General features: G+C 43.4%; 4 protein-coding genes across 6 annotated transcripts; 3 read left to right on the plus strand and 1 right to left on the minus strand.

Annotated features, from left to right (window-relative positions):
• Positions 1 to 62: 62 nt before the first annotated feature.
• gatad1 (GATA zinc finger domain containing 1) lies at positions 63 to 2,938 on the plus strand. The gene is made up of 5 exons (XM_078268473.1): positions 63 to 555; positions 1,021 to 1,143; positions 1,291 to 1,350; positions 1,577 to 1,760; positions 1,839 to 2,938. The coding sequence occupies exons 1-5, from the start codon at positions 376 to 378 to the stop codon at positions 2,027 to 2,029; spliced, it is 738 nt and encodes a 245-aa protein (XP_078124599.1). The 5' UTR covers positions 63 to 375; the 3' UTR covers positions 2,030 to 2,938.
• A 93-nt stretch (positions 2,939 to 3,031) lies between these two features.
• On the plus strand, positions 3,032 to 15,755 carry LOC144529403 (protein naked cuticle homolog 2). Of its 2 annotated transcripts, none has more exons than XM_078268471.1 (9): positions 3,032 to 3,623; positions 3,722 to 3,748; positions 3,839 to 3,912; positions 12,452 to 12,506; positions 12,873 to 12,964; positions 13,452 to 13,587; positions 13,702 to 13,836; positions 13,936 to 14,413; positions 15,667 to 15,755. In XM_078268471.1, exons 1-8 carry the CDS (start codon positions 3,599 to 3,601, stop codon positions 14,385 to 14,387), a joined length of 996 nt encoding a protein of 331 aa, XP_078124597.1. In that variant the 5' UTR covers positions 3,032 to 3,598; the 3' UTR covers positions 14,388 to 14,413; positions 15,667 to 15,755. The 2 variants fall into 2 exon arrangements, with proteins under 2 accessions (XP_078124597.1, XP_078124598.1); XM_078268472.1 differs by having other exon boundaries at positions 13,705 to 13,836.
• Positions 15,725 to 20,858, plus strand: lrrc14b (leucine rich repeat containing 14B). 2 transcript variants are annotated; one of them, XM_078268470.1, is made up of 4 exons: positions 15,725 to 15,806; positions 15,954 to 16,121; positions 16,326 to 16,954; positions 18,046 to 20,858. In XM_078268470.1, the coding sequence occupies exons 2-4, from the start codon at positions 16,062 to 16,064 to the stop codon at positions 18,722 to 18,724; spliced, it is 1,368 nt and encodes a 455-aa protein (XP_078124596.1). In that variant the 5' UTR covers positions 15,725 to 15,806; positions 15,954 to 16,061; the 3' UTR covers positions 18,725 to 20,858. The 2 variants fall into 2 exon arrangements, with proteins under 2 accessions (XP_078124596.1, XP_078124595.1); XM_078268469.1 differs by lacking the exon at positions 15,725 to 15,806 and having other exon boundaries at positions 15,842 to 16,121.
• uqcrb (ubiquinol-cytochrome c reductase binding protein) lies at positions 20,859 to 22,587 on the minus strand. Its single transcript, XM_078268477.1, has 4 exons — positions 22,523 to 22,587; positions 21,727 to 21,795; positions 21,393 to 21,559; positions 20,859 to 21,145 (listed from the first exon to the last, which is right to left on the minus strand). The coding sequence occupies exons 1-4, from the start codon at positions 22,539 to 22,541 to the stop codon at positions 21,068 to 21,070; spliced, it is 333 nt and encodes a 110-aa protein (XP_078124603.1). The 5' UTR covers positions 22,542 to 22,587; the 3' UTR covers positions 20,859 to 21,067.
• Between the last annotated feature and the right edge of the window lie 127 nt (positions 22,588 to 22,714).

Here is a 22,714-nt window from a genome sequence, read left to right on the forward strand (position 1 = left end):
GAGTTCGGCGCAGACTCCTCCAGTCCAGTGGTGGCGCTTGACCAATGCATCGCAAACCATAGAGCCGACGATGTCAAAATAGGCAGAAGAAGAAACAGTTAGCAATGGCGGTGATTTGGCTGCGAAAATAAATAATCCATCTTGTAATTTCATGCTGACGTGATTATCGCATCAAGTCTAATGTCATAGCTAGTCGTCGAAGGTTTATCTATCGCAGAAAGGAAATATCTTTCTCTCTGTTTGTGTCATTTGAAGGAGTCACATCAGTGTGATACAAAGTTAGCAGGAGCTGAACGAGCAGCCATCCTCTCATTGTTGAGCACTGTATTAACGTTCATTTATTTGTACCCTGGCGTCGTTTTCTGACCGTTAACGATGCCGCTGGGTTTGAAACCATGCTGTGCTGTCTGCAAGACGAACTCTTCCTCGATGTGGAAGAAAGGAAACCAGGGAGAGATCCTCTGCAACAACTGCACAGGAAAGAGCAGCAGCTGCGGAGCATCAGGGCCCTCCATGTCCTCCAACACTCAGCCCAGTATTGGCGGGGGAAAGCAGGTTCGTTACTGTGTAAATGTGCCTTTCACAATGAATGCTCCGCTTGGGTTCGGCTCACGCTTTATGATTATTTTCAAGGGGAACCCTCTCTCTAAAATAGAGTTCAGTATACTGGTGTTTACAGCTGTACATTTAAAGAAGTACCACTACCTCTTTAAGATGAACAGCAGCATGACAAACTGTAATATAGAGATTATAATGAATCTCAAAGCGGCCTGTGGATGTTTCATATCACTGTAAATAGAGTTTATTTGTTATTCGGATGGTGGGTCAGTCGAAACAAGCACTTGGAAGGATATTATAAGGTATTACTTACTTGTGGATAAAGTAACTAATCATTTACCTGATAATCATTAGTTGCAGCCTTAGTTAAGTTTGTTATAGGTAAACATTGAATGGAGGCAGATTTATTTATATATATAATAATAATATTTTTTAAATACCTGGTATGTGTTGCTCTTTTAGTCCAAGCAGGAGATCCACAGGAGGTCTGCCCGGCTGAGAAGTACCAAGTACAAAGCTCCGGCATCTGAGAAGAAGGTGTCAACAAAAGGAAAGGGAAGAAGACACATATTCAAACTCAAAAATGTAAGGCAGAGATGGATTTGATTAGCAGATTTAGTTATTTCTCTTGTGTTGTACTATGAACTTATTTATTTGACGTGTGTGTGTGTGTGTGTGTGTGTGTGTGTGTGTGTGTGTGTGTGTGTGTGTGTGTGTGATCTCTTTCCTCAGCCAATCAAAGCACCAGAATCTGTTGCAACAATCATCACATCCGAATCAGTATTTTATAAGGTATGATGTTTATTTTTTTTTCTTCCAAAAAAAGTAATCTCACATTTCTGCTCAATATCGGAATATTGTCGTCTACCCCATTTTCATCTGAAAACATTTCCTGATTCGTCAGAATTTCTTCATCTAATTGCAGCTTTAACTAATACTGTTGTAGGAAACATTCATCCTGTGATAGATGTGAGAGAAGGAGCCAGACCTTTCTTAGTGTTTATATTCGTATCCACAGGGTGTATACTACCAGACAGGAGATGTGATCAAGGTAACCGATGAGGAAGACGGGAAGTCTTACTATGCCCAGATTCGAGGCTTCGTGCAGGACCAGTACTGTGAAAAGAGTGCTGCACTGACCTGGTTAATCCCCACACAGGCTAGCCCAAAGGACCAGTTTGATCCTGGGACATACATTGTTGGTGAGCAATGAGACATTCAAATTTTACAATTTCTAGGCCATTTATGTGACAAGTTAAGAACTGTCTTATTTGTATTAGGTCCAGAGGAGGATCTGCCCAGAAAGATGGAGTACCTGGAGTTTGTGTGTCACGCCCCCTCTGAATATTTCAAGTCACAGAGCTCTCCGTTCCCCACCATCCCCATCCGACCAGAAAAAGGCTACATCTGGACCCACATAGGACCCACTCCAGCCCTCACTGTCAAAGAGTCTGTCAGTGGCAGCAGTTAAAAAAAACTGTGAGATGGACTTGGTCTGTTGCTTTTTAAACAGACGTATGTACATTTATATAATATAAAGAAGAAGGAAAAAAATGGTTAACCTCAGCCATTACTTCAGATTGAAGGCGAGTTGTAAGTAGATACAAAGGAAACTACATTTCAAACAAGATGTTAACATAATACTTTTGTATTTAGTTATACACAAAAAAGCTCTTTTCCACCATCCCTTTTGTCTGTGATTGTTTAAGAAAATGGTATTTATTGAGTTGCTGTGTGGTCAATAGACTAACATGACTTTTTACACTGTTATCCCCTTTTTATTTATTTTTTTCCTTTTGTGAATTAAGCTATACATATCTTAATTGTGGCAACAATAAGTTAGGTGATAGAAACAGTGAGGAGCAGCAGTTGTTATGAGTGTTACAAGTGCTTAGCGACAAAGCACGAGATACTGCAGTAAACAGCAGATGCGATGCGGTTGTCATTCTAGCATCCTCGTGATGTTCACCTCATTTACAGCTGAGTTGTATGATGATGCTCTACAGTGGTGTCTGTGTTCTTAAAAAGACCATTCTGCGATGTAGGAAACTGGTGGTCAAGATAGCCCTTTCACCTGAATACAGCATCTAGATTATACAGATTATGATTTAATTGAAACGAGTCATTCATACCTCTACAGTATTGACAGACAACATTCGTGATTCATGTGAGCTGAAATAGAGTGCCATCAGTCTTATACAGGGATATACTGTGGATCCATCTTAATACTGGTAAAGCATGTGTAAATGTACACACAAGACAAATTATTAAAATATTAGCCTACATTTTATTACAGTTGTGGCCAAAAGTTTACTGTTGTAAAGAACATGTATGTCATGGCAGTTTGAGTTTCCAATAATAAACTCCTATTTTTCTGTGATCATTGAATCATTGGAGCACATACTTCTTTGTCACAAAAAAACATTCATGAAATCTGGGTCTCTTGATTTTATTATGGGTCTTCTGAATATGTGACTAAATCTACTGGTCAAAAATAAACATACAGCAACCTCAACGACTAATTGCGGTGATGTAGAAAGTTGTATTAATCAAATTTGCTTTGTGACATGACCTCTTTTACTGCTCACGAGTGATTATGATTGACTACAGCTGGTGACATCTCTGAGCCCATTTAAATAGGACTCGTTTGAAAACTCATTAGACTGTTCTTTACAACTATATGTAAACTTTTGGCCACAACTGTATTTTACCTTTACATAACGAAAACAGTACGTATGTCCAGAATACGTTATTTTACATATTAAAAGGTGTCTCAGAAAAAGAAGCTTTCTCCCTTTGTTAACGTGTTTTTCTTAGCTTTAGTAATCTACAGTGACCAGCCTAACCGAATTTACCGTAGAAGGAAGTGCGCAACGGTGAAGCCTCTCGCTATGCCTTTATACTCTTCGATATCTAAGTCAAACTTTCACGCTTGTCTGTGTAGTCTCCCGACGCTGTTCTTTCACAAATGTCGCATTTATTTTTCCCCTCATGGATTGGACATTATGAAATGTTCCTGATCAAATAAAAAGGCGGAAGTATGGGCAAATTCCAGTCCAAACTTGGTGAGATATTTTATTACATTGCATTACTTTTTGCATTTTTTTTTTTAAGATGGAATCTCTTCTGACAGTATACTCTTCCCCCCTCATTATTTGGACAGCTTCGAAACGTAGACAGGGTCCCGAAGGTAAGACAATCAACACAGAAACTGTACAAACAACATACCTTTTACACGTGTTTGTACATGTGTTAACATATTTATTCTTATGCTCTGCAGGTGGTAGTTTGGCTTCCAATGTGCTGACCTGTCAAAGGGAGCTGGAGCGCATCCACAAAACCAGACTGACAGAGGTAGAACATAGGTTTTAATAATGTATGCTTATTTCTGCTTATATAGTTTAGTATTACGCTATATATTTTTAACTGAACTAACATACAGACGCAGGCGAAACTAAACTCACTGGGATCTGTTTATGTAATACTAATGTGGGTGCCCTCATTAGGTATTACACAAACAGATCCCATGATGCTTATTTTGGTTTCCTTTGACACTGTAATGGTTTGTTTTTTGATGGATTACCAAATAGCTGGCACAGTGATGGATGAAACCATTGGCCACATGATAGGGTTAGGATATTGTATTGATATAATGGTTGATAATGTAGTTCATTTAGACTTTACTGAAAACGATATAGGCAAGGCAGCTTTATTTATATAGCACATTTCAGCAACAAGGCTATTCAAAGTGCTTTACATAAAACTATTAGGAGCACTTAAAAAAACAATTGATTATATGGTTTCGGGGAGTTTTTTTTAATCTGAATCAAGAGTCTAAGAAGAACATCAGGTCTCACAAAATTCCTTTGAGGCAAATTTGTGATTTGCCGTATTAATAAAATGACTGGACTTGACTCTGAATTGATAATATCTAACAACACATAAGTATTTTAGGGGAGATTTCTCCTCCAGAACATCCTCTTAAATGCATAAGAGTTGTACATATCACATTTTGTCCCATACTGTAGAAAAAAAGCAACAGAAACTCAGGCATTCAACATCTTCATCTCAGTTCAGCCAGTTTTGGAATATACAGTATTTTCTCACATCACTTCAGGAGACATAAAAGGTGTTTGGAGGTAGTCGTATATTTATTCTTCCGCCCTTTCCTCCTCCATCTCTATAAAGAGACTTGCAAGTCTGTGAAGTGCAACACAGCCATCCCCTCCAAACAGCAAGGTCTTTATACCCGACTGAAAAAAAAGTCTCCACATCTGGTACTGCTTTCCTTCTCCAGTCAGACTGTAAGAGGGGAGAGAGGAAAAAGATGTGGGGAGGGAGGGGGTGTTTGATTGCGTAAATGGCATCACATACTGTTGAACAGAAGATAAAATGTCCTCTTCATTATGTTTTATTTAAGAAGAGGCTGTAAAAACTGTCACTTACTCTCCTATTAACTATATACACGCTGATTTAATCTGTGTAACCAGATTGTGTTCAAAGGAAATTACAAATGTTTTGAGCTTCCAAAGATCACAGTGTTGCTTGTAGAAAAAGGAAAACTATTTAAATGTGAAATGTGATAAACAACTTACATACGATTTATTTATTTTTTTTATTTTTTTTAACTTCAGCTTGTTTGATCTTTTAGCACAACTGCCAAGTCATAAGCTTTGGTGCGAGTTATCACTAGTTTGTTTTATAAAGTGTTGTATGAAAGCTCTGGAAACTTCCACAGTTTGGAAAAAGATGTTGCCAAGTTGTTTAAAAGGTTGTGGTGGAGTTTCTGTGCTTGTTAATGGCAGAGATCTTCCTGCGATTAGATTTTCCAGCCTAATAGTTTGACACTCCACCGCTGTAAACTACCAACGGCAAAGACATCCCATTGTGTGAGACATTTTATATATTTAGCTTTGGTCTTGCATGAACCCTCTTTTTGCCTCCTTAATATGAAGCCTTTCCCATGACTTTACTTTACTTCATTTAAAGAGTTTTCTGCAAATAGAGAGAAACAGTTTAAAAAAAAGAAAGACACCTTAAATCAATTGCTAACATACATTTTTATGTAAAGTTCTTTTATTAATAGCAATCTGAAAACTTGAGATAAAAACTGAAGACACACAGACCCACTAAATATTTACGTATATGCCTCACTTACCTGTCAAAAAGCAGTCGCTCAGGTGTCGACAACATCACTTTCTGAAGGTCTGTCTGTCTGTCAGTTTTCATAAACACCATGTAAATATTGTAACATCCATGAGCAAACATCATGAGCAGGGTTTTAATCTTGACATAACTAACGCCCAGGTGTGGTTACTTCTACTACTCTGCTTGTTATTTTGTTTGCGCTGGCAATCCACCATTATGTCCAGTTCACATTTAATACCAATGTTTCTCTGTCTTGAGTATGCACACATTACTTTAAGTATTGAAAAGGTTGGTATTTCTCATTATATTTAGGCTTAAATCCACCCAGGTATAAAGTTATCAGATTTACTGTTATACATTCTTGCTGAGACAAAGGCAGCTACTGTTCTGCTGAAACTTGAAGTTATTTGATATCGAGGCGGATGCGTGGATGGGTGATTTATAATAAGGGTGTACAACAAATACTGGCTTCTACCCTGTGTGCACCTTTCTGCTACCTGCACCATCTCTTCCACTTCCCACTGTCTTTCACTTGAAATCGAACCCAGCATCAAAGCTTCACTGCAGACAGAGCGTGACGGGCAGAGAGAAGAGGGTGTGGAGAAAGACTGGTGTGTATGTGAGTGCAAGGAGTGCACTCATCTTATCATTCCTATTGTCGCTCATCTGCATCTGCCCAAGCATCAGTGTGACGTTAGTGATGGATTGTCGTGTTGAGAGATAAGAAAAGCCTTGTTGGGGCTCCTAGTTTTCTCTTGCTTTACAGTACAGACTGGTTTCTACCTGAGATAGTAGTGAGTATGTACTATCAGATCTTTTTTTAAATCAGAAATGGATATGATTGTTAAAGGTCCCATATTGTAAAGTGAGATGTCTTTTTTTTATTAAAGCAGGTCAAAGTGCTATATACATACTGTGAAAGTATCAAATGTCCAAACCTCGTTCTATTGAATTTTATTTATAGTGCCAAATTATAATAGCAGTTATCTCGGGACACTTTACAAATAGAGTAGGTGTAGACCACACTCTAATTTACAGAGACCCAACAATTCCCCCCCCAAGAGCAAGTATTTGGTGCGACAGTGGCGAGGAAAAACTTCAGAACCAGGCTCTATGTGGACGGCCATCTGCCACTGCCAGTTGGGACACACGCTCCTTTGCTGCCTTACTGTCCCATTTATATCAGAATCAGAAAGGGTTTTATTGCCAAGTACGTTTTTTTAACACATACAAGGAATTTGTTTTGGTGTTGTTGGTGCACGTCACACGTTCTTTAGATTGAATATTAAACAATATAAGTATAGGTACAAACAATATAAGTATATTTACACAGTATGTATTAAGTTAAAAATAAAGAATAAATAAAGATATAAATAAAAAAATAAAGAGCATTACAGCAGAGAAATCCCATGGGCCCACCACCTGTGGGAGGAACCGCTGGGGTCGGGTGCGCTGCCACATGGGTGGCAGTGAAGGTCAGGGGCCTCGACGGACCAGACCCGGGCAGCAGAGGCTGGCTCTGGGGACGTGGAATGTCACCTCTCTGTGGGGGAAGGAGCCGGAACTTGTGCGGGAGGTGGAGCGCTACCGGTTAGATCTGGTGGGGCTTACCTCTACGCACAGTCTTGGTTCTGGAACCATACTCCTGGATAGGGGTTGGACTCTTTTCTTCTCCGGAGTTGCCCAGGGTGTGAGGGGCCGGGCGGGTGTGGGGATACTCACAAGCCCCCGGCTGAGCGCCGCTACGTTGGAGTTTAACCCGGTGGACGAGAGGGTCGCCTCCCTACGCCTGCGGGTTGTGGGGGAAAACTCTGACTGTTGTTTGTGCATATGCACCAAACAAGAGTTCAGAGTATTCAGCCTTCTTGGAGACCTTGAGTGGAGTCCTGCATGGGGCTCCAGTCGGGGACTCCATAGTTCTGCTGGGGGGACTTCAACGCGCACGTGGGTAATGATGGAGACACATGGAGGCGTGATTGGGAGGAACGGCCTCCTGATCTAAACCAGAGTGGTTGTTTGTTGTTGGACTTCTGTGCTAGTCATGGATTGTCTATAACTTGAACACCATGTTCGAACTATAGGGATGCTCATAAGTGTACTTGGTACCAGAGCACCCTAGGCCAAAGGTCAATGATCGATTTTATAATCGTTTCATCTGATCTGAGGCCATATGTTTTGGACACTCGGGTGAAGAGAGGGGCGGAGCTGTCAACCGATCACCATCTGGTGGTGAGTTGGGTCAGGGGGTGGGGAAGACTCTGGACAGACCTGGTAAGCCCAAGCGGGTAGTGCGGGTAAGTGGGAACGTCTGGAGGAGGCCCCTGTCCGACAGACTTTCAACTCACACCTCCGGCGGAGCTTTTCGTGCATCCCTGTGGAGGCTGGGGGCATTGAACCCGAGTGGACAATGTTCAAAGTTTCCATTGCTGAAGCTGCGGTGAGGAGCTGTGGTCTTAGGGTCTTAGGTGCCTCAAGGGGCGGTAACCCACGAACACCGTGGTGGACACCGGTGGTCAGGGAAGCCGTCCGACTGAAGAAGGAGTCTTTCCAGGGATATGTTATCCCAGGCGACTCCGGAGGCAGTTGCAAGGTACCGAAGGGGCCCGAAGGGCTGCAGCCTCTGCCGTGAAAGAGGCAAAGCAGCGTGTGTGGGAGAAGTTCGGAGAAGACATGGAGAAGGACTTTCGGTCGGCACCAAGGTACTTCTGGAAAACCGTTCGCCACCTCAGGAGGGGAGCGGGGAACCATCCAAGCTGTGTACAGTAAGGATGGGGCGCTGTTGACCTCAACTGAGGAGGTAATAGGGGCGGTGGAAGGAGCACTTTGAGGGAACTCCTAAATCCGACTAATACGCCCTCTATGGTAGAGGCAGAGCTGGAGGATGAGGGGATTGGCATCAATTTCCCTGGTGGAGATTGCTGAGGTAGTTAAACAACTCCACAGTGGCAAAGCCCCAGGAATTGATGAGATCCGTCCAGAAATGCTTAAAGCTCTGGGTGTGGAGGGGTTGTCTTGGTTGACACGCCTCTTCAACATTGCGTGGAAGTCTGGGACAGTGCCTAAGGAGTGGCAGACCGGGGTGGTGGTTCCCCTTTTTAAAAAATGGGGGACCAGAGGGTGTGTGCCAATTACAGGGGTATCACACTTCTCAGCCTCCCCGGTAAAGTCTACTCCAAGGTGCTGGAAAGGAGGGTTCGGTCGATAGTCGAATCTCAGGTTGAACAGGAACAATGCGGATTCCGTCCTGGTCGTGGAACAACGGACCAGATCTTTACTCGCAAGGATCCTGGAGGGAGCCTGGGAGTATGCCCAACCAGTCTACATGTGTTTTGTGGATCTGGATAAGGCGTATGACCGGGTGCCCCGGGAGATACTGTGGGAGGTGCTGCGGGAGTACGGGGTGAGGAGGTCCCTTCTCAGGGCCATCCAATCTCTGTACGACCAAAGCGAGAGCTGTGTCGGGTTCTCTGCAGTAAGTCGGACTCGTTTCAGGTGAGAGTTGGCCTCCGCCAGGGCTGCGCTTTGTCACCAATCCTGTTTGTAGTATTTATGGACAGGATATCGAGGCGTAGTCGGGGTGGAGAGGGGTTGCAGTTCGGTGGGCTGGGGATCTCATCGCTGCTTTTTGCAGATGATGTGGTCCTGATGGCATCATCGGCCTGTGACCTTCAGCACTCACTGGATCGGTTCGCAGCCGAGTGTGAAGCGGCTGGGATGAGGATCAGCACCTCTAAATCAGAGGCCATAGTTCTCAGCAGGAAACCGATGGAGTGCCTTCTCCAGGTAGGGAATGAGTCCTTACCCCAAGTGAAGGAGTTCAAGTACCTTGGGGTCTTGTTTGCGAGTGAGGGGACAATGGAGCGGGAGATTGGTCGGAGAATCGGCACAGCAGGTGCGGTATTACATTTATCGTATTATTTATCGCACCGTTGTGACGAAAAGAGAGCTGAGCCAGAAGGCAAAGCTCTCAATCTACCGGTCAGTTTTTGTTCCTATCCTCACCTATGGTCATGAAGGCTGGGTCATGACCGAAAGAACAAGGGTGAGAAGCTCAGTTATCCGTGAGGAGCTCGGAGTAGAGCCGCTGCTCCTTTGCGTCGAAAGGAGCCAGTTGAGGTGGTTCGGGCATCTGGTAAGGATGCCCCCTGGGCGCCTCCCTAGGGAGGTGTTCCAGGCACGTCCAGCTGGGAGGAGGCCTCGGGGGAGACCCAGGACTAGGTGGAGGGATTATATCTCTAACCTGGCCTGGGAACGCCTCGGGATCCCCCAGTCGGAGCTGGTTAATGTGGCCCGGGAAAGGGAAGTTTGGGGTCCCCTGCTGGAGCTGCTACCCCCGCGACCCGACCCCGGATAAGCGGATGAAGATGGATGGATTACAGCAGAGAGAGAACAGTGGCATGAAGGTGGAGTGTCATGGTGGTTTCCGGGCCTTGTTAATAAGGCTAGTGGCGGAGGGGAAAAAGCTGTTCATGTGACGTGAGGTTTTGGTCCTGATGGCCTCTGTTGTGCTTTCTTCACGAGGGAGCTGATGTTCAGCTCCCACTTGAGGTCCTGGGAGATGGTAGTTCCCAGGAAGCGGAAAGGCTCCACAGTGTCAATTGTGGAGCCACAGAAGGTGATGGGGGCAGGTGGGGCTGGGTTCTTCCTGAAGTCCACAACCATCTCCACTGTCTTTAGAGCGTTGAGCTCTAGATTGTTTTGCTTGCACCAGGTCACCAGGTGGTCAGCCTCCCACCTGTAGGCAGACTCGTCGCCATCAGAGATGAGTCCGATGAGGGAGGTGTCGTCCGCAAACTTCAGAAGCTTGACAGACTGGTGACTGGAGGTGCAGCTGTTGGTGTACAGCGAGAAGAGCAGGGGGGAAAGAACACAGCCCTGAGGGGATCCGGTGCTGGTGGTCTGTGAGTCGGAGACGTGTTTCCCCAGCTTCACATGCTGCTTCCTGTCAGACAGGAAGTCAGTGATCCACCTACAGGTGGAGTCAGGCACGCCTAGCTGGGAGAGTTTCTCCTGGAGCAGAGCCAGGATGATGGTGTTAAAGGCAGAGCTGAAGTCCACAAACAGGATCCTGGCGTTGGTTCCTGCGGAGTCCAGGTGCCGGAGGATGTAGTGGAGGGCCAGGTTGATTGCATCGTCTACAGATCTATTGGCTCTGTAGGCAAACTGCAGGGGGTCCAGGAGGGGGTCGGTGATGTCTTTGAGGTGTGAAAGCACAAGGCGCTCAAAGGACTTCATAACCACAGAGGTCAGGGCGACGGGTCTGAAGTCATTAAGTCCTGTGGTCCTTGGCTTCTTGGGGACAGTGATTATGGTTGAGGTCTTGAAACAGGCTGGCACGTGGCATGTCTCCAGTGAGGTGTTAAAAAATGTCTGTGAACACTGGAGACAGCTGATCAGCGCAGTGCTTCAAGCTGGATGGGGAGACAGCATCCGGTCCAGCAGCTTTCCTGGGGTTCTGTCTCCTAAAGAGTCTGTTGACGTCCCTCTCATGGATGGAGAGAGTCGTCACTGAGGTGGGTGGGTGGAGGGGGGGGACCTTTATGGAGGGCATTGGTGGGGGAGGCCCAGGATCCCTGCTGAGGTGGGGGGAGGTGGAGGTGAAGCACAGTGGCTGTAGCTGTAGGGAGGTGTCGTGGGGGGATGGTGTCAGGACTGTCCTTTTGTCTTTCAAATCGACAGTAGAACTCGTTCAGGTCGTTGGCTAGGTGTCGGTCATTGAAGGAGTGGGGGGGGTTTTAGGCTTATAGGTGGTGATCTGCCTAAGTCTTTTCCAGACAGTCGCAGAGTCGTTCGCTGAAAACTGGCGTTGTAGCTTCTCAGAGTACCGTCGTTTAGCCTCCTTCACTGCCTTGCTAAACTTGTACTTCGATCTTTAAATCTGTCTTTGTCCCCACTCCTGAACGCCTCTTCCTTAGTCAACCTTAACCTTCTGAGTTTGGCTGTGAACCAAGGTTTGTCATTGTTGTAATTCACCCTGGTGCTTGATGGAACACAGCAGTCCTCACAGAAGCTGATGTATGACGTCACAGCCTCTGTGTACTCATCCAGACTGTTGGTAGCAGTCCTGAACACATCCCAGTTAGTAGAATCCAAACACGACTGGAGATCCTCCACAGCCTCACTGGTCCACTTCCTTGATGTCCTCACTACAGGTTTGCAGAGCTTTAGTTTCTGCCTGTACGCCGGGATCAGGTGAACCATGACGTGGTCAGAGAAACCCAGTGTAGCACGGGGGACTGTGTGATAAGCATCCCTGACTGTGGTGTAACAGTGATCCAGAATGTTCTCCTCTCTGGTCAGGCATTTAATATGCTGTCTATATTTAGGGAGTTCATGAGTGAGGTTCCCTTTATTAAAGTCTCCAAGGACAATAACTAGGAGTCCAGGTTGGTCCGCTCCACACACAGTATCTGGTCGGCGAGCATGCGCTGTGCGTCCTGCACGTTGGCCTGCAGTGAGATGTAAACACTATTATTTTTTTCTGTGTTTTATTATTTCTGTAGAAAAATGAAGAAAGATTTACATCACATTCACACATCATCAGATCAATTGTGTTAAATGTAATTTTCTTGACAGGAATGGAAGAAGAGTCAATGACTAGTTTTCTAGAATGACACACATTGCTCTGGAGATCAATCTCTGCACCCATGGGACGAAAAAAGCTCTTAATTGCTTACTCTTTTCTTTCCCTATCCCTCTTACATGTGTGCTCTCTGTTGATTTACACTCTCACTTATTTTGACAGAACTTGTACTTAGAATTGAGGGCAAACAAGTCTGAGCGTAACTGCAACCTCAAAGGTGAGTAGAGAATTGAATTATTGCTGTTTGCATCATACTGACATTGCTCACTTTCTATGTATTATAAAGGGCTTAATTATTATAGTGTAGATGTTGTGCAGGTCACACTTCTTGCTTTCCCAGGTCAAAGGGAAAAAGTAAAATTAAATACATCTGTTCTACAGTATATTTGAAAACTTCAACCTTTGGAGGTGGAGCTTTCAGTAAATGTCCTCTCTGCTGCCAAATATTTATTGAAAACAGAGCTTATAACAAGGAATACGTTGATTACAAGGCACAGTATGTTAACACAACAATTATAGTTACCCTCAAACTGTGAGTCTACTGGATAAAGATATTTACAGTCCAGCTCTGTGTGTTGTTTAGTGGTTCTGCCACCAAAGAAGACACCTGATAGAGATAAAAGCATCCACTTCCAGTTCAATAAACAGACGAAGAAGAGGAACAGCCATGCTGGTGTGAGTGTATACCTCCAAATCTCTGCAACATTTGCAAATCATTGAGGTACCGGATTGGTGAGATTCTAGTGTGTCTGGATAATGTGTTTTCCGGGGCACTCTTTACAAAGTAACGCATCTGATAGTAATCAACAATGTATTATAAGCACACAGAGGTTTTACCAGTTTTGAAGACCCTATGGGTCAACTATTACACCACATATATTACTGTAAACTTTAATTTGACCTAATAAACTACAGAACTGCAGTTACATGTTTATTATAGCAATATGTGCACACACAGATAACATACACAAAGTGTAACATAGTGCCTGATGAGGACACTCAGCAGGAGTGGGTATTCATGCTGTACAACTTTGACAACAGTGACAAGGTCACCAGAGAGGTAGGTTTCCTTCACGCATATTGTTTAAATTAAATGGTGTTTTAAGTAGCTTACTTTGTACACAGTGTGTATATACAGTATGTATGTGTGTGTATTCTGCAGGACATGTCCAGTCTGATACACTCTATGCATGAGGTTCTAGAGGCGTCGGTCAAGCCGCCTTACAGTGGCACCACACCCCTGAAGATAAAGCTAGTTGTAACTCCATCAGCTGGCCCAGAGAAGATTTTACAAATAGGTAAAAAGCCTTCTTTTTTTATTGTGGGTCGAGTAACTGTAGATATAATTTATCAATTTAATAGACTAAAATGTCACTGGTGTGATGATAATGCTCCTTTCTCATTGAAAACAGCAGCAGGGAAGGAGCAGAGTGCTTTTCAGGAGGCAGCAAAAAGACACTATTGTGTGGATGAAAACATAGAGCGCAGAAACCACTACCTGGATCTAGCTGGCATTGAAAACTATACCTCCAAGTTTGACAATACAGGTATAGTTTGTGCATATCAGCAGTATATAACACTTGATTTCATTAACTTGATTTCATAAGTACATACATTTAAAGCAATTTTTCTTCCTTTATTGGCAGAATCTCCCTCTCAGGAGCCCACTCAGCATGCTCATTCTGCTCTTAAACACCACCCTGTGGTAATCAGAGAGAACTGCATCTCTCCTGACTCTCCCAGAGGCCTCTCTATCCCTTATTCCCCGAGAAGCAAGGCTGCGTCAGTGGGGAAAGACAGGAACGGAGGAGAGGGGAAGTCCTGGAGGTTACATGGCCAACTCCCTGCTTCATGGTGCCATCCTTCCCAGTCTCAGCCTGCAGCACATAGCGTCCTGCAACGTAGTCAGAGCAAGAGGCTTCGCTCCAGGGTACAAGATGCTGACTCACACCTTAGACCCAAACCGGGGGTAGGTAGGGAAATATTTTCCAACCTTCAGCCCTCCTGTGGTGCCTTGGCTTCTCCAGCCCAGAGACATGAGCACCATCACCACCACGAGCATCATCATCATCATCATCATCATCATCACCCTTCGTAAATGCTTTTCAAACGCACATGAGACCGGTAAGAAGAGTTGGTATAGACTATCGACCTAAAATGTGGTAGTTTGAGGTTAAATGCGACTCAGCAGGTCCTTGAATCACCTAATTTATTTTATATTCATTGTGTGTGGTGGAATCAGGCTTAGGCACAGTTATCTTAATGCAAGCAAACCCGAACATATTACCTACACTAGATCCAAGCAGGCCAGTTCAGTGTTTACTGAATACTACTTTTTATAGCCATTTAGATTGGCAGGTTCCTCTCAGATTGCCTCGCAGCTTTAAAAGTTATTTAAATGCACACTTTGTAGCGATACATGACTACATTTTAACCTGTATTGCTGTATAACCTGCATAGTCACATATTTGCTTCCTAGGCCAAATATGTGTTAGCCTGGCTCCACCCAGGTAGGACCAGGCTAAATATGTGTACCATTGAACAAACATTTAATGGCAATGAATAATTTCTCTGTTGATAGTTCATATTCCAATAACAATCCCAGAAAGTCCATGCTTTGTTTTCTTGTATTTTTCTATGCATGTTAGTGACTTTTTTTTTTAACTCAAAAATAGCAAGACAACAACTGTTTGCAATATATTCTGCATTTCTGGCCCAATATGTTGCTTGTAGTTGTATTTTTCCACATCAGGAGCATGATAAAGAAATGCTGAAATATGGTCAACAAAGTAAACATGGCTTAATATGTATCAGGTGGCTAAAACAACAGTAAATACCAGGTTGTTTTAGATGTTTTGGAATCTGCACCCATGTTTATATCGGAAGAAATCCATCATGTAAAAGGCAGAGACACCCATGTCTTCACTGACAGAAGCCTCAGTAGACCATTGCAACCATGTGACATGCTGTAATTTGAGAGTGGCAAAAGCCATTAACTGAGGCAGGTTTGGTTAAAAGTGAATGCACCAAAAAGTAGATAGCAGCACCTTATCACAAGCTGCCTTCTCAAATGCATTAAACATTGCAAAGTGATAATGTTTCTGTACCACAGATTTTATTGTTCCTGCATTGCGGTTATATTTCTGCTCTCACAACATTGTTTTCTTCGATCCTTGCAGGTCATGTGAGTAGTGTCACAAAGAGGTGTTTGTAGAATAGTGACTAGTTTCCCAGTGGCATTCAGATGTTGTTCCTATTTATCTCTCTTGCGAAACTTGCAAATAGACACTGTGCCTGACGAAGGACGCGAGACAGCTGTTTCTATTAATAACCTCTACCCTCTTACCCTACCACGTGACCCCCGTGCCTCACCACAGCAAGCCTGGGTCCAGACAAATGCACAACACCCAGGCAAACATCAACAAAGGAAATCAACAAAGCAGCAACCACAGAGGAGGCCGGACACTGACACGCATAGTTGTTTGACTGCAGCTCTCAACAACCAACAGACCTGTTGGTACGAGGAAAAAAACCCAGGGGATAAAACCTAAAAAACATGAAGTCACTGCAATTTCTTGCTGCTGAGAGCTTTGTCCAGAGCGGTCCAAGTGCTCTGGAGAATCTCAACTGTGTGTCTTTTAACCTCTACCCAATTCTCTTCAAGGCCTGCTACCTCCATGAGCAGGCAGACTTGCTGCATGTTTTGGTCCAGGCATGGCCTCTTCATGTGCTTGACATACAGAGGCTCCTGGGAGAAACAGTCGACTGTCAGATGGACCTCACCTCCCGCACCTGCCGGCTTTGTCTGGAGGCGATTCTAACTGGCTTAAAGGTACTTGGGTTATCTTGAGTACATTATGCTTTATCATGTTATTGTAATACTTGTGTTTTTGTTGCATTTTCCTGTGCCATGTTTTTCAGTTATTCTACTTGTGGCCTTACTGGCTTAAACACACCTTGTTATTGGCTCACAATGGTCATAAGTTGATAGAGGTTGACTAGATAATCACAATCTTTTCCCCTTGTTTTTCTATAGGATTATGTGTTGTCTCCTCCAAGAACCTACGCCAAGAGCCTGCATGTGGTGGACCTGACTGCCCTGAAGGATATCGAGCACCAGCCCTGCCCCTGCCAGTCAACCCTGGGCCGATGGGGAAGAACCCAGCTCCTGACCCAAATGTGCAACGAGACCATGGTGGCCATGCAAGCCAGCGATGTGTCCCGATCTCCCTTTGAAATATCTATTGATGTCCGTTTGAATGGCTTCGTCACAGGCCGCAACTATGAGCTGGTGGCTCAGGCCTTCCTCCTCAAGCGCTACTGTCCACTGAAGCTTCGTTTTGTTAGTTTTCGGGCTGATTCCCTCGCTCTCAAGCAGCTGTTCTATGTTCTTCGCCTAGCAGAACCTGAGTGCATTTCAAAGCTTGAGGTAGTCCACAATGTTCCCCTGGAGGCCCCACACTTGGAGGTGCTGCTGTCCAAGGTGGAATTGCCCAAATTACAGTCATTGACCCTGCCGGCGGGGGCGTTGGATGTTAGAAGGTTGGGCTCTGATGAGAATGATATGCTGTCCATCATCGGCAATCTGCTGGCCCAACTGAGCAGCCTGACTGAGCTCTCTGTTGGTTTCTCCACTCTGACTGGACACCTACGCAGATTGCTTAAGTGAGTAACTAGACAGAGAGGGGGCTGAAGAAAGACAACAAGGTGTCAAATAAATCTCTCTCTCTCTCTCTCTCTCTCTCTCTCTCTCTCTCATCCAGGATACTATGCATCCTAATAAAGTTCCTTTGAAATTAAAATAGCCCCACATCATCACATACCGTTCACCATACCTAGAGCTTGGCATGGGGTACTTTCCATAAAATCATCTCTCAATGCAAATCAAACCAGCTATTAGGCTAACCGACATAAAACCATGCCAATCTCTAGGTATGGTGAAGGGTATGTGATGATGTGGGGCTATTTTAATTCCAAAGGCCAAGGGAACTTTATCAGAATGCATAGTATCCTGGATCCATGAAATAACTGGCCTTTAAAAATACAAAACTGCCTGCCTCTATGGGAATTTAACATAGGGGTGTACTCACTTATGTTCCCTGTATTTTAAGGAAGAACATTTTATTATTTATTTACGATACATTATTCATTCACAAAGAAAATTGGTGTCCTTAAAGGTTGGATTTTTCCTCATTTTTTTAATTAAGGCATTAAGTTCAATTTCCAAAAGATGATTTTTTTATTCCTCTTTTTAGTCAAATGTAGCATGGTTGTACTCATTTATGCTGAGCACTGTAGCTCACAATAATCACCTTTAACCAGGGCCACAGCACATTCCCACTGTATTAAAGCTCTTGGTTAGCAATGGGAGGTATTTTGTTGTTAAAATGCTTACATGGTGCCAGAGTGAGGACAGACAGCTGCACCTGGCCACAGGTTAGCCAAAACCCTACTGCTTGTACTTCACAGTTCAAATGGAAATAGAACTGGAGGCCCAATCACAGTCTGGCATATGACTATTTAAAAAAAAATAATAATAATAAAAAAAAAAGTTAAGCATTTCCTGCACCATCCTACATGTCAAATACTTCTTGAGGACTAACACAAACCATAATATGCATCTGCCTGCTATTCACTACTGTACATAGCAATTGTCATTTGTGTAAAAAGATTGCTGAGGCCCAGGGATTTCTGGTACCATTGACCTTTAATCACATACCAATTAATTTCTTTTTACCTATCTTTTCTTTACCTAGTCCTCTCAACACTCCATTGCAGTGCTTGGAGTTGGCCAATTGCTGCCTGAATCGTTTGGACATGACATACCTGTCCAACAGCCTCCACAGTGAGTTCCTGGTTTGTCTGGACATCAGCGGACATGACATCTTCAGCTCTTTCTCCTCCTGTTTCCACAGACTGCTCAGCCGCTCCTCAGCCACATTGGTCAGCCTGGCCCTTGAAGAATGTAACATAGACGATGAGGACATGGACGCATTCACTAATGCTCTGGCTTGCTGTCAGGTGCTGGAAGAGCTCAAATTCGTGGGAAACCCTCTGACCTCTGCAGCCCTGCGCAGGTTATTCTCCATGCTATCTGCTGGCTTTCCTAAGTTAAAATACATAGAGGTACCTGTTCCCCGTGAGTGCTACTCTGAGGATGTCACTTATCCTCTTGATGATTCCAACCTACTGCTGTACAACAAGGACTTGTTTCAGGAGGTCAGAGGCCAGCTGATGGGGATCCTGGAAGGAGCTGGTAGAGGAAGTGTGGAGGTGTGCACCCCACTCTCGGGGGCCTATGACCCAGACCTTAATGAAACCAGCAATGAGCTGGGAGTGTCCATGTTAAAGTCTTTTAACAATGTCATCGGAAACTTTATAGTTAGCGTAACTGACGTAAACAATAGAAGATCACAGGCTCAGGAAGATAACTAATGGGGTTGCCTGGAGTGATCCAGTAAATGGACTGACAGAAAAAGGTCATGATCTGATTGTTTACACAAATCTATACAGGTGCTGGTCATATAATTAGAATATCATGAAAAAGTTGATTTGTCAGTAATTCCACTCAAAGTGAAGTTTGTATATTATATTCATTAATCACACACAGTGATATATTTCAAATGTTAATGTCTTTTAATTGTGATGATTATAACTGACAGCTAATGAAAATCCCAAATTCAGTATCTCCGAAAATGAGAATATTACTTAAGACCAATACAAAAAAGGATTTTTAGAAATGTTGGCCAACTGAAAAGTATGAACATGAAAAGTATGAGAATGTACAGCACTCAATACTTAGTTGGGGCTCCTTTTGCCTGAATTACTGCAGCAATGTGGCGTGGCATGGAGTCGATCAGTCTGTGGCACTGCTCAGGTGTTATGAGAGCCCAGGTTGCTCTGATAGTGGCCTTCAGCTCTTCTGCATTGTTGGGTCTGGCGCATCGCATCATCCTCTTCACAATACCGCATAGATTTTCTATAGGGTTAAGGTCAGGCGAGTTTGCTGGCCAATTAAGAACAGGGATACCATGATCCTTAAACCAGGTACTGGTAGCTTTGGCACTGTGTGCAGGTGCCAAGTCCTGTTGGAAAATGAAATCTGCATCTCCATGAAGTTGGTCAGCAGCAGGAAGCATGAAGTGCTCTAAAACTTCCTGGTAGACGGCTGCGTTGACCTTGGACCTCAGAAAACACAGTGGCCCAACCCCAGCAGATGACATGGCACCCCAAACCATCACGGACTGTGGAAACTTTACACTGGACTTCAAGCAACGTGGATTCTGTGCCTCTCCTCTCTTCCTCCAGACTCTGGGACCTTGATTTCCAAAGGAAATGCAACATTTACTTTCATCAGAGAACATAACTTTGGACCACTCGGCAGCAGTCCAGTCCTTTTTGCCTTTTGTCTTGTTCAGGAGTGGCTTGACACAAGGAATGCGACAGCTGAAACCCATGTCTTGCTTACGTCTGCGTGTGGTGGTTCTTGAAGCACTGACTCCAGCTGCAGTCCACTCTTTGTGAATCTCCCCCACATTTTTGAATGGGTTTTGTTTCACAATCCTCTCCAGGGTGCGGTTATCCCTATTGCTTGTACACTTTTTTCTACCACATCTTTTCCTTCCCCTCTCTATTAATGTGCTTGGACACAGACCTCTGTGAACAGCCAGCCTCTTTAGCAATGACCTTTTGCGTCTTGCCCTCCTTGTGCAAGGTGTCAATGGTCATCTTTTGGACAGCTGTCAAGTCAGCAGTCTTCCCCATGATTGTGTAGCCTACGGAACTAGACTGAGGGACCATTTAAAGGACTTTGCAGGTGTTTTGAGTTAATTAGTTGATTAGACACCCAGGTGTCTTCAATATTGAACCTTGTCACAATATTCTAATTTTCTGAGATACTGAATTTGGGGTTTTCATTAGTTGTCAGTTATAATCATCAAAATTAAAAGAAATAAACACTTAAAATATATCAGTCTGTGTGGAATGAATGTATACATTATACAAGTTTCACTTTTTGAATGGAATTACTGAAATAAATCAACTTTTCCATGATATTCTAATTATATGACCAGCACCTGTACATTTGTGTAAAGCAGACCTGAATCTTCAAACTTTACAGAAATGCGCTTTGTTGACAATGAATGACCCCTGCAGACCATTTTTCTTTTAAAGGCTGTGTTCTTAGGCTATACTAAATGACATATCTATATTTGAATGTAGTGCTAGTACAGAAAGCTAGCACTGTCCCTATGCATGACTGAAGGCCAACACTGTGGAAATAGATATATTTACATCATGTACAGGGCTTACATTCCTGACGACATTGTGTCTCAGAGGATCACTGTTTTTCTTCTCAGTGCTTCCTACAGTCTGTAAGGCAAACAGATGTGCAGTGCAGATAAATGTAGCTATTGAAGTGGTTATGGTAGATACTTGAAGTTTGCCCAAGATATTTTCTTACGTGTATCTATTGTATGTTTGTTATAACTATATTCTCCTTTCAATGTTGTATTATGGATTTGTAAATGTCAATATTTGCAACATAGGACAGATCCAAAGTTAACAAGTATACTAGTGTACTGTTTATTTTGTCATACTAAAGTCAAATCTTCAAATAGCCTACCATCATTACATAAAAAGAGACACTAACATCTTTCAAAATGTACAATTGTTTTAATGAGCAGTTTTATATAGGTAAGATCTCATTTTAAATATTACACCACGGGACAACCATGCACCGACTGAAGACGAGGATTAACAGCTTTAACTGGAAACCATCTATCTCTTCATCCACTCCTCCCTTTCTTGCCTCTCACGGATCACCTCCTCCAGATAGGGTGTCAGGTATCGGTCATCCTAAAGCAAAAAAGATAAAGAAACTATGAATCAGGATATATCAATATAACAAATCATTCTAGACTAACATTTTTTGGTGACTTTACATAAATATCCTCCAAAGCCAATTGTATTGTTTTCTTTCTATTTAATAACAGTTTTAGACTTGCAACTACCTACGTGTGATTGGTGGTAAACAACGCAGTATAATATGCCTTACATTAAACCCCACATCCAACCTGAACAAAAAACACTTAGTTTTATGTACCGCTTCATATTTTGTCCACTGGTCTTTAGGGAGGATCTGCTGCTTCATGGAGAGATCCAAGGCTCTCTTGATCCTGAACATCCTGTCATTGTACTGAGCCTCTGGAATCCTCCTCAGGGCCTCTTTCACATCTGAATCCTCAAGGATTGTGTCATCACGCATTAAACCTGTCAGAGAAAACATGCAATGCTTAAGATGCTAAATGGAAAATCAATGATACAATAACCCATATTCATCCCAGACAATGTTTTCATGGGTAGTCCTGACATACTGTAGCTTCAAAACGAGTAGCACTGTAAGGTTTGAATGTGTTGACCAATATATTTGGGCTTACCAATTTTGTTGAAGCCACACAAGTTATAATACCATTTGCGGACACCAAGCAGGAGCCTGCCTGTCGCTACTGTGGACATGACAAAGAAGACACACAGACAGTCAGACAGTACAAACTTGATTTTATAGACGAGCACAATATTACGTTTCCATCAGACGTGCGGGGAAGGAGTATGGTTCCAACAGTGTTACTACTACTGGAGTACAAAGAAAATGATGAGACTCGCCTGTAACTTACAAGTTAACCATGTTCAAACTATTCTATCTGATAAAGACATTAGGCCATGGATGACACACAGATAACTTCTTCGTCTTCTGCGATCATTTAACATCTTCAAGTGCATTGGAATGACAGCTGAACCCACACAACAGTGGCTGTAATGCTAAGGAGCTAACATGAGTTGAGTATAACGTTAAACGTTGCATAACAACAAACGATAGCTGGAAGCAGTAACGGCTATTTGGTTAGCTATTAGGAAACGGTTAATCACTAAAGGGACAGCAGAACGAGTATCTAGTTGTAACAGAAATATTTGACTGTGATTAGCATTAGTAGAAAGCGCTGAGCTAACGTTAGCTAATGTTACCCAGCACCATCAGTTAGCACGGGGACACTAGCTAAGTTAGAGGACACACACAAGTCAAATGCGCCAACAGACATATACAGTCGGATAAAATGAACATAACACAATAGTATATGTTACAGTATAACATGCGTAATGCCATACCAGTATAGCACGTTCTTTAGCGAGTTAATTCACAACTGAAAATGTAAGAAAGGAGCGATGTTCATTTACCTGGTGCCCTCGACGCCATTTTTCTCAGAACGACCGCGGTGCGTTATGGGTAAAGAGCATTCAGGTCAATGGATATTGCGCAAACTTACGTTAACGTTTCGGTTTTACAGCTATTTGGGGACTTTGGGAATAATTCAAATCTATAACAAAGTAACGTTTTTGAAAACTCATAGGGCAATCCATCTGTAAATT

Source organism: Sander vitreus, chromosome 14, assembly GCF_031162955.1.
Source record: "Sander vitreus isolate 19-12246 chromosome 14, sanVit1, whole genome shotgun sequence".
In the NCBI taxonomy this organism is placed as follows: domain Eukaryota; kingdom Metazoa; phylum Chordata; class Actinopteri; order Perciformes; family Percidae; genus Sander; species Sander vitreus.

What these genes read in the sequence shown, in the direction of transcription:
- lrrc14b (XM_078268469.1), top strand. Translation starts at nt 15,846, where the DNA reads ATGAAGTCACTGCAATTTCTTGCTGCTGAGAGCTTTGTCCAGAGCGGT. An exon ending in CGATTCTAACTGGCTTAAAG is followed by an intron (nt 16,122 to 16,325) that starts GTACTTGGGTTA and finishes GTTTTTCTATAG; the next exon opens with GATTATGTGTTGTCTCCTCC. An exon ending in CACCTACGCAGATTGCTTAA is followed by an intron (nt 16,955 to 18,045) that starts GTGAGTAACTAG and finishes TTCTTTACCTAG; the next exon opens with TCCTCTCAACACTCCATTGC.
- gatad1 (XM_078268473.1), top strand. Translation starts at nt 376, where the DNA reads ATGCCGCTGGGTTTGAAACCATGCTGTGCTGTCTGCAAGACGAACTCT. An exon ending in ACATATTCAAACTCAAAAAT is followed by an intron (nt 1,144 to 1,290) that starts GTAAGGCAGAGA and finishes CTCTTTCCTCAG; the next exon opens with CCAATCAAAGCACCAGAATC. An exon ending in CCGAATCAGTATTTTATAAG is followed by an intron (nt 1,351 to 1,576) that starts GTATGATGTTTA and finishes TCGTATCCACAG; the next exon opens with GGTGTATACTACCAGACAGG.
- uqcrb (XM_078268477.1), bottom strand. An exon ending in GTGTGGCTTCAACAAAATTG is followed by an intron (nt 21,560 to 21,726) that starts GTAAGCCCAAAT and finishes TTTCTCTGACAG; the next exon opens with GTTTAATGCGTGATGACACA. An exon ending in AGTGGACAAAATATGAAGCG is followed by an intron (nt 21,146 to 21,392) that starts GTACATAAAACT and finishes TTTTTGCTTTAG; the next exon opens with GATGACCGATACCTGACACC.
- LOC144529403 (XM_078268471.1), top strand. Translation starts at nt 3,599, where the DNA reads ATGGGCAAATTCCAGTCCAAACTTG. An exon ending in AGAGGAACAGCCATGCTGGT is followed by an intron (nt 12,965 to 13,451) that starts GTGAGTGTATAC and finishes TGTATTCTGCAG; the next exon opens with GACATGTCCAGTCTGATACA. An exon ending in AGAGAAGATTTTACAAATAG is followed by an intron (nt 13,588 to 13,701) that starts GTAAAAAGCCTT and finishes CATTGAAAACAG; the next exon opens with CAGCAGGGAAGGAGCAGAGT.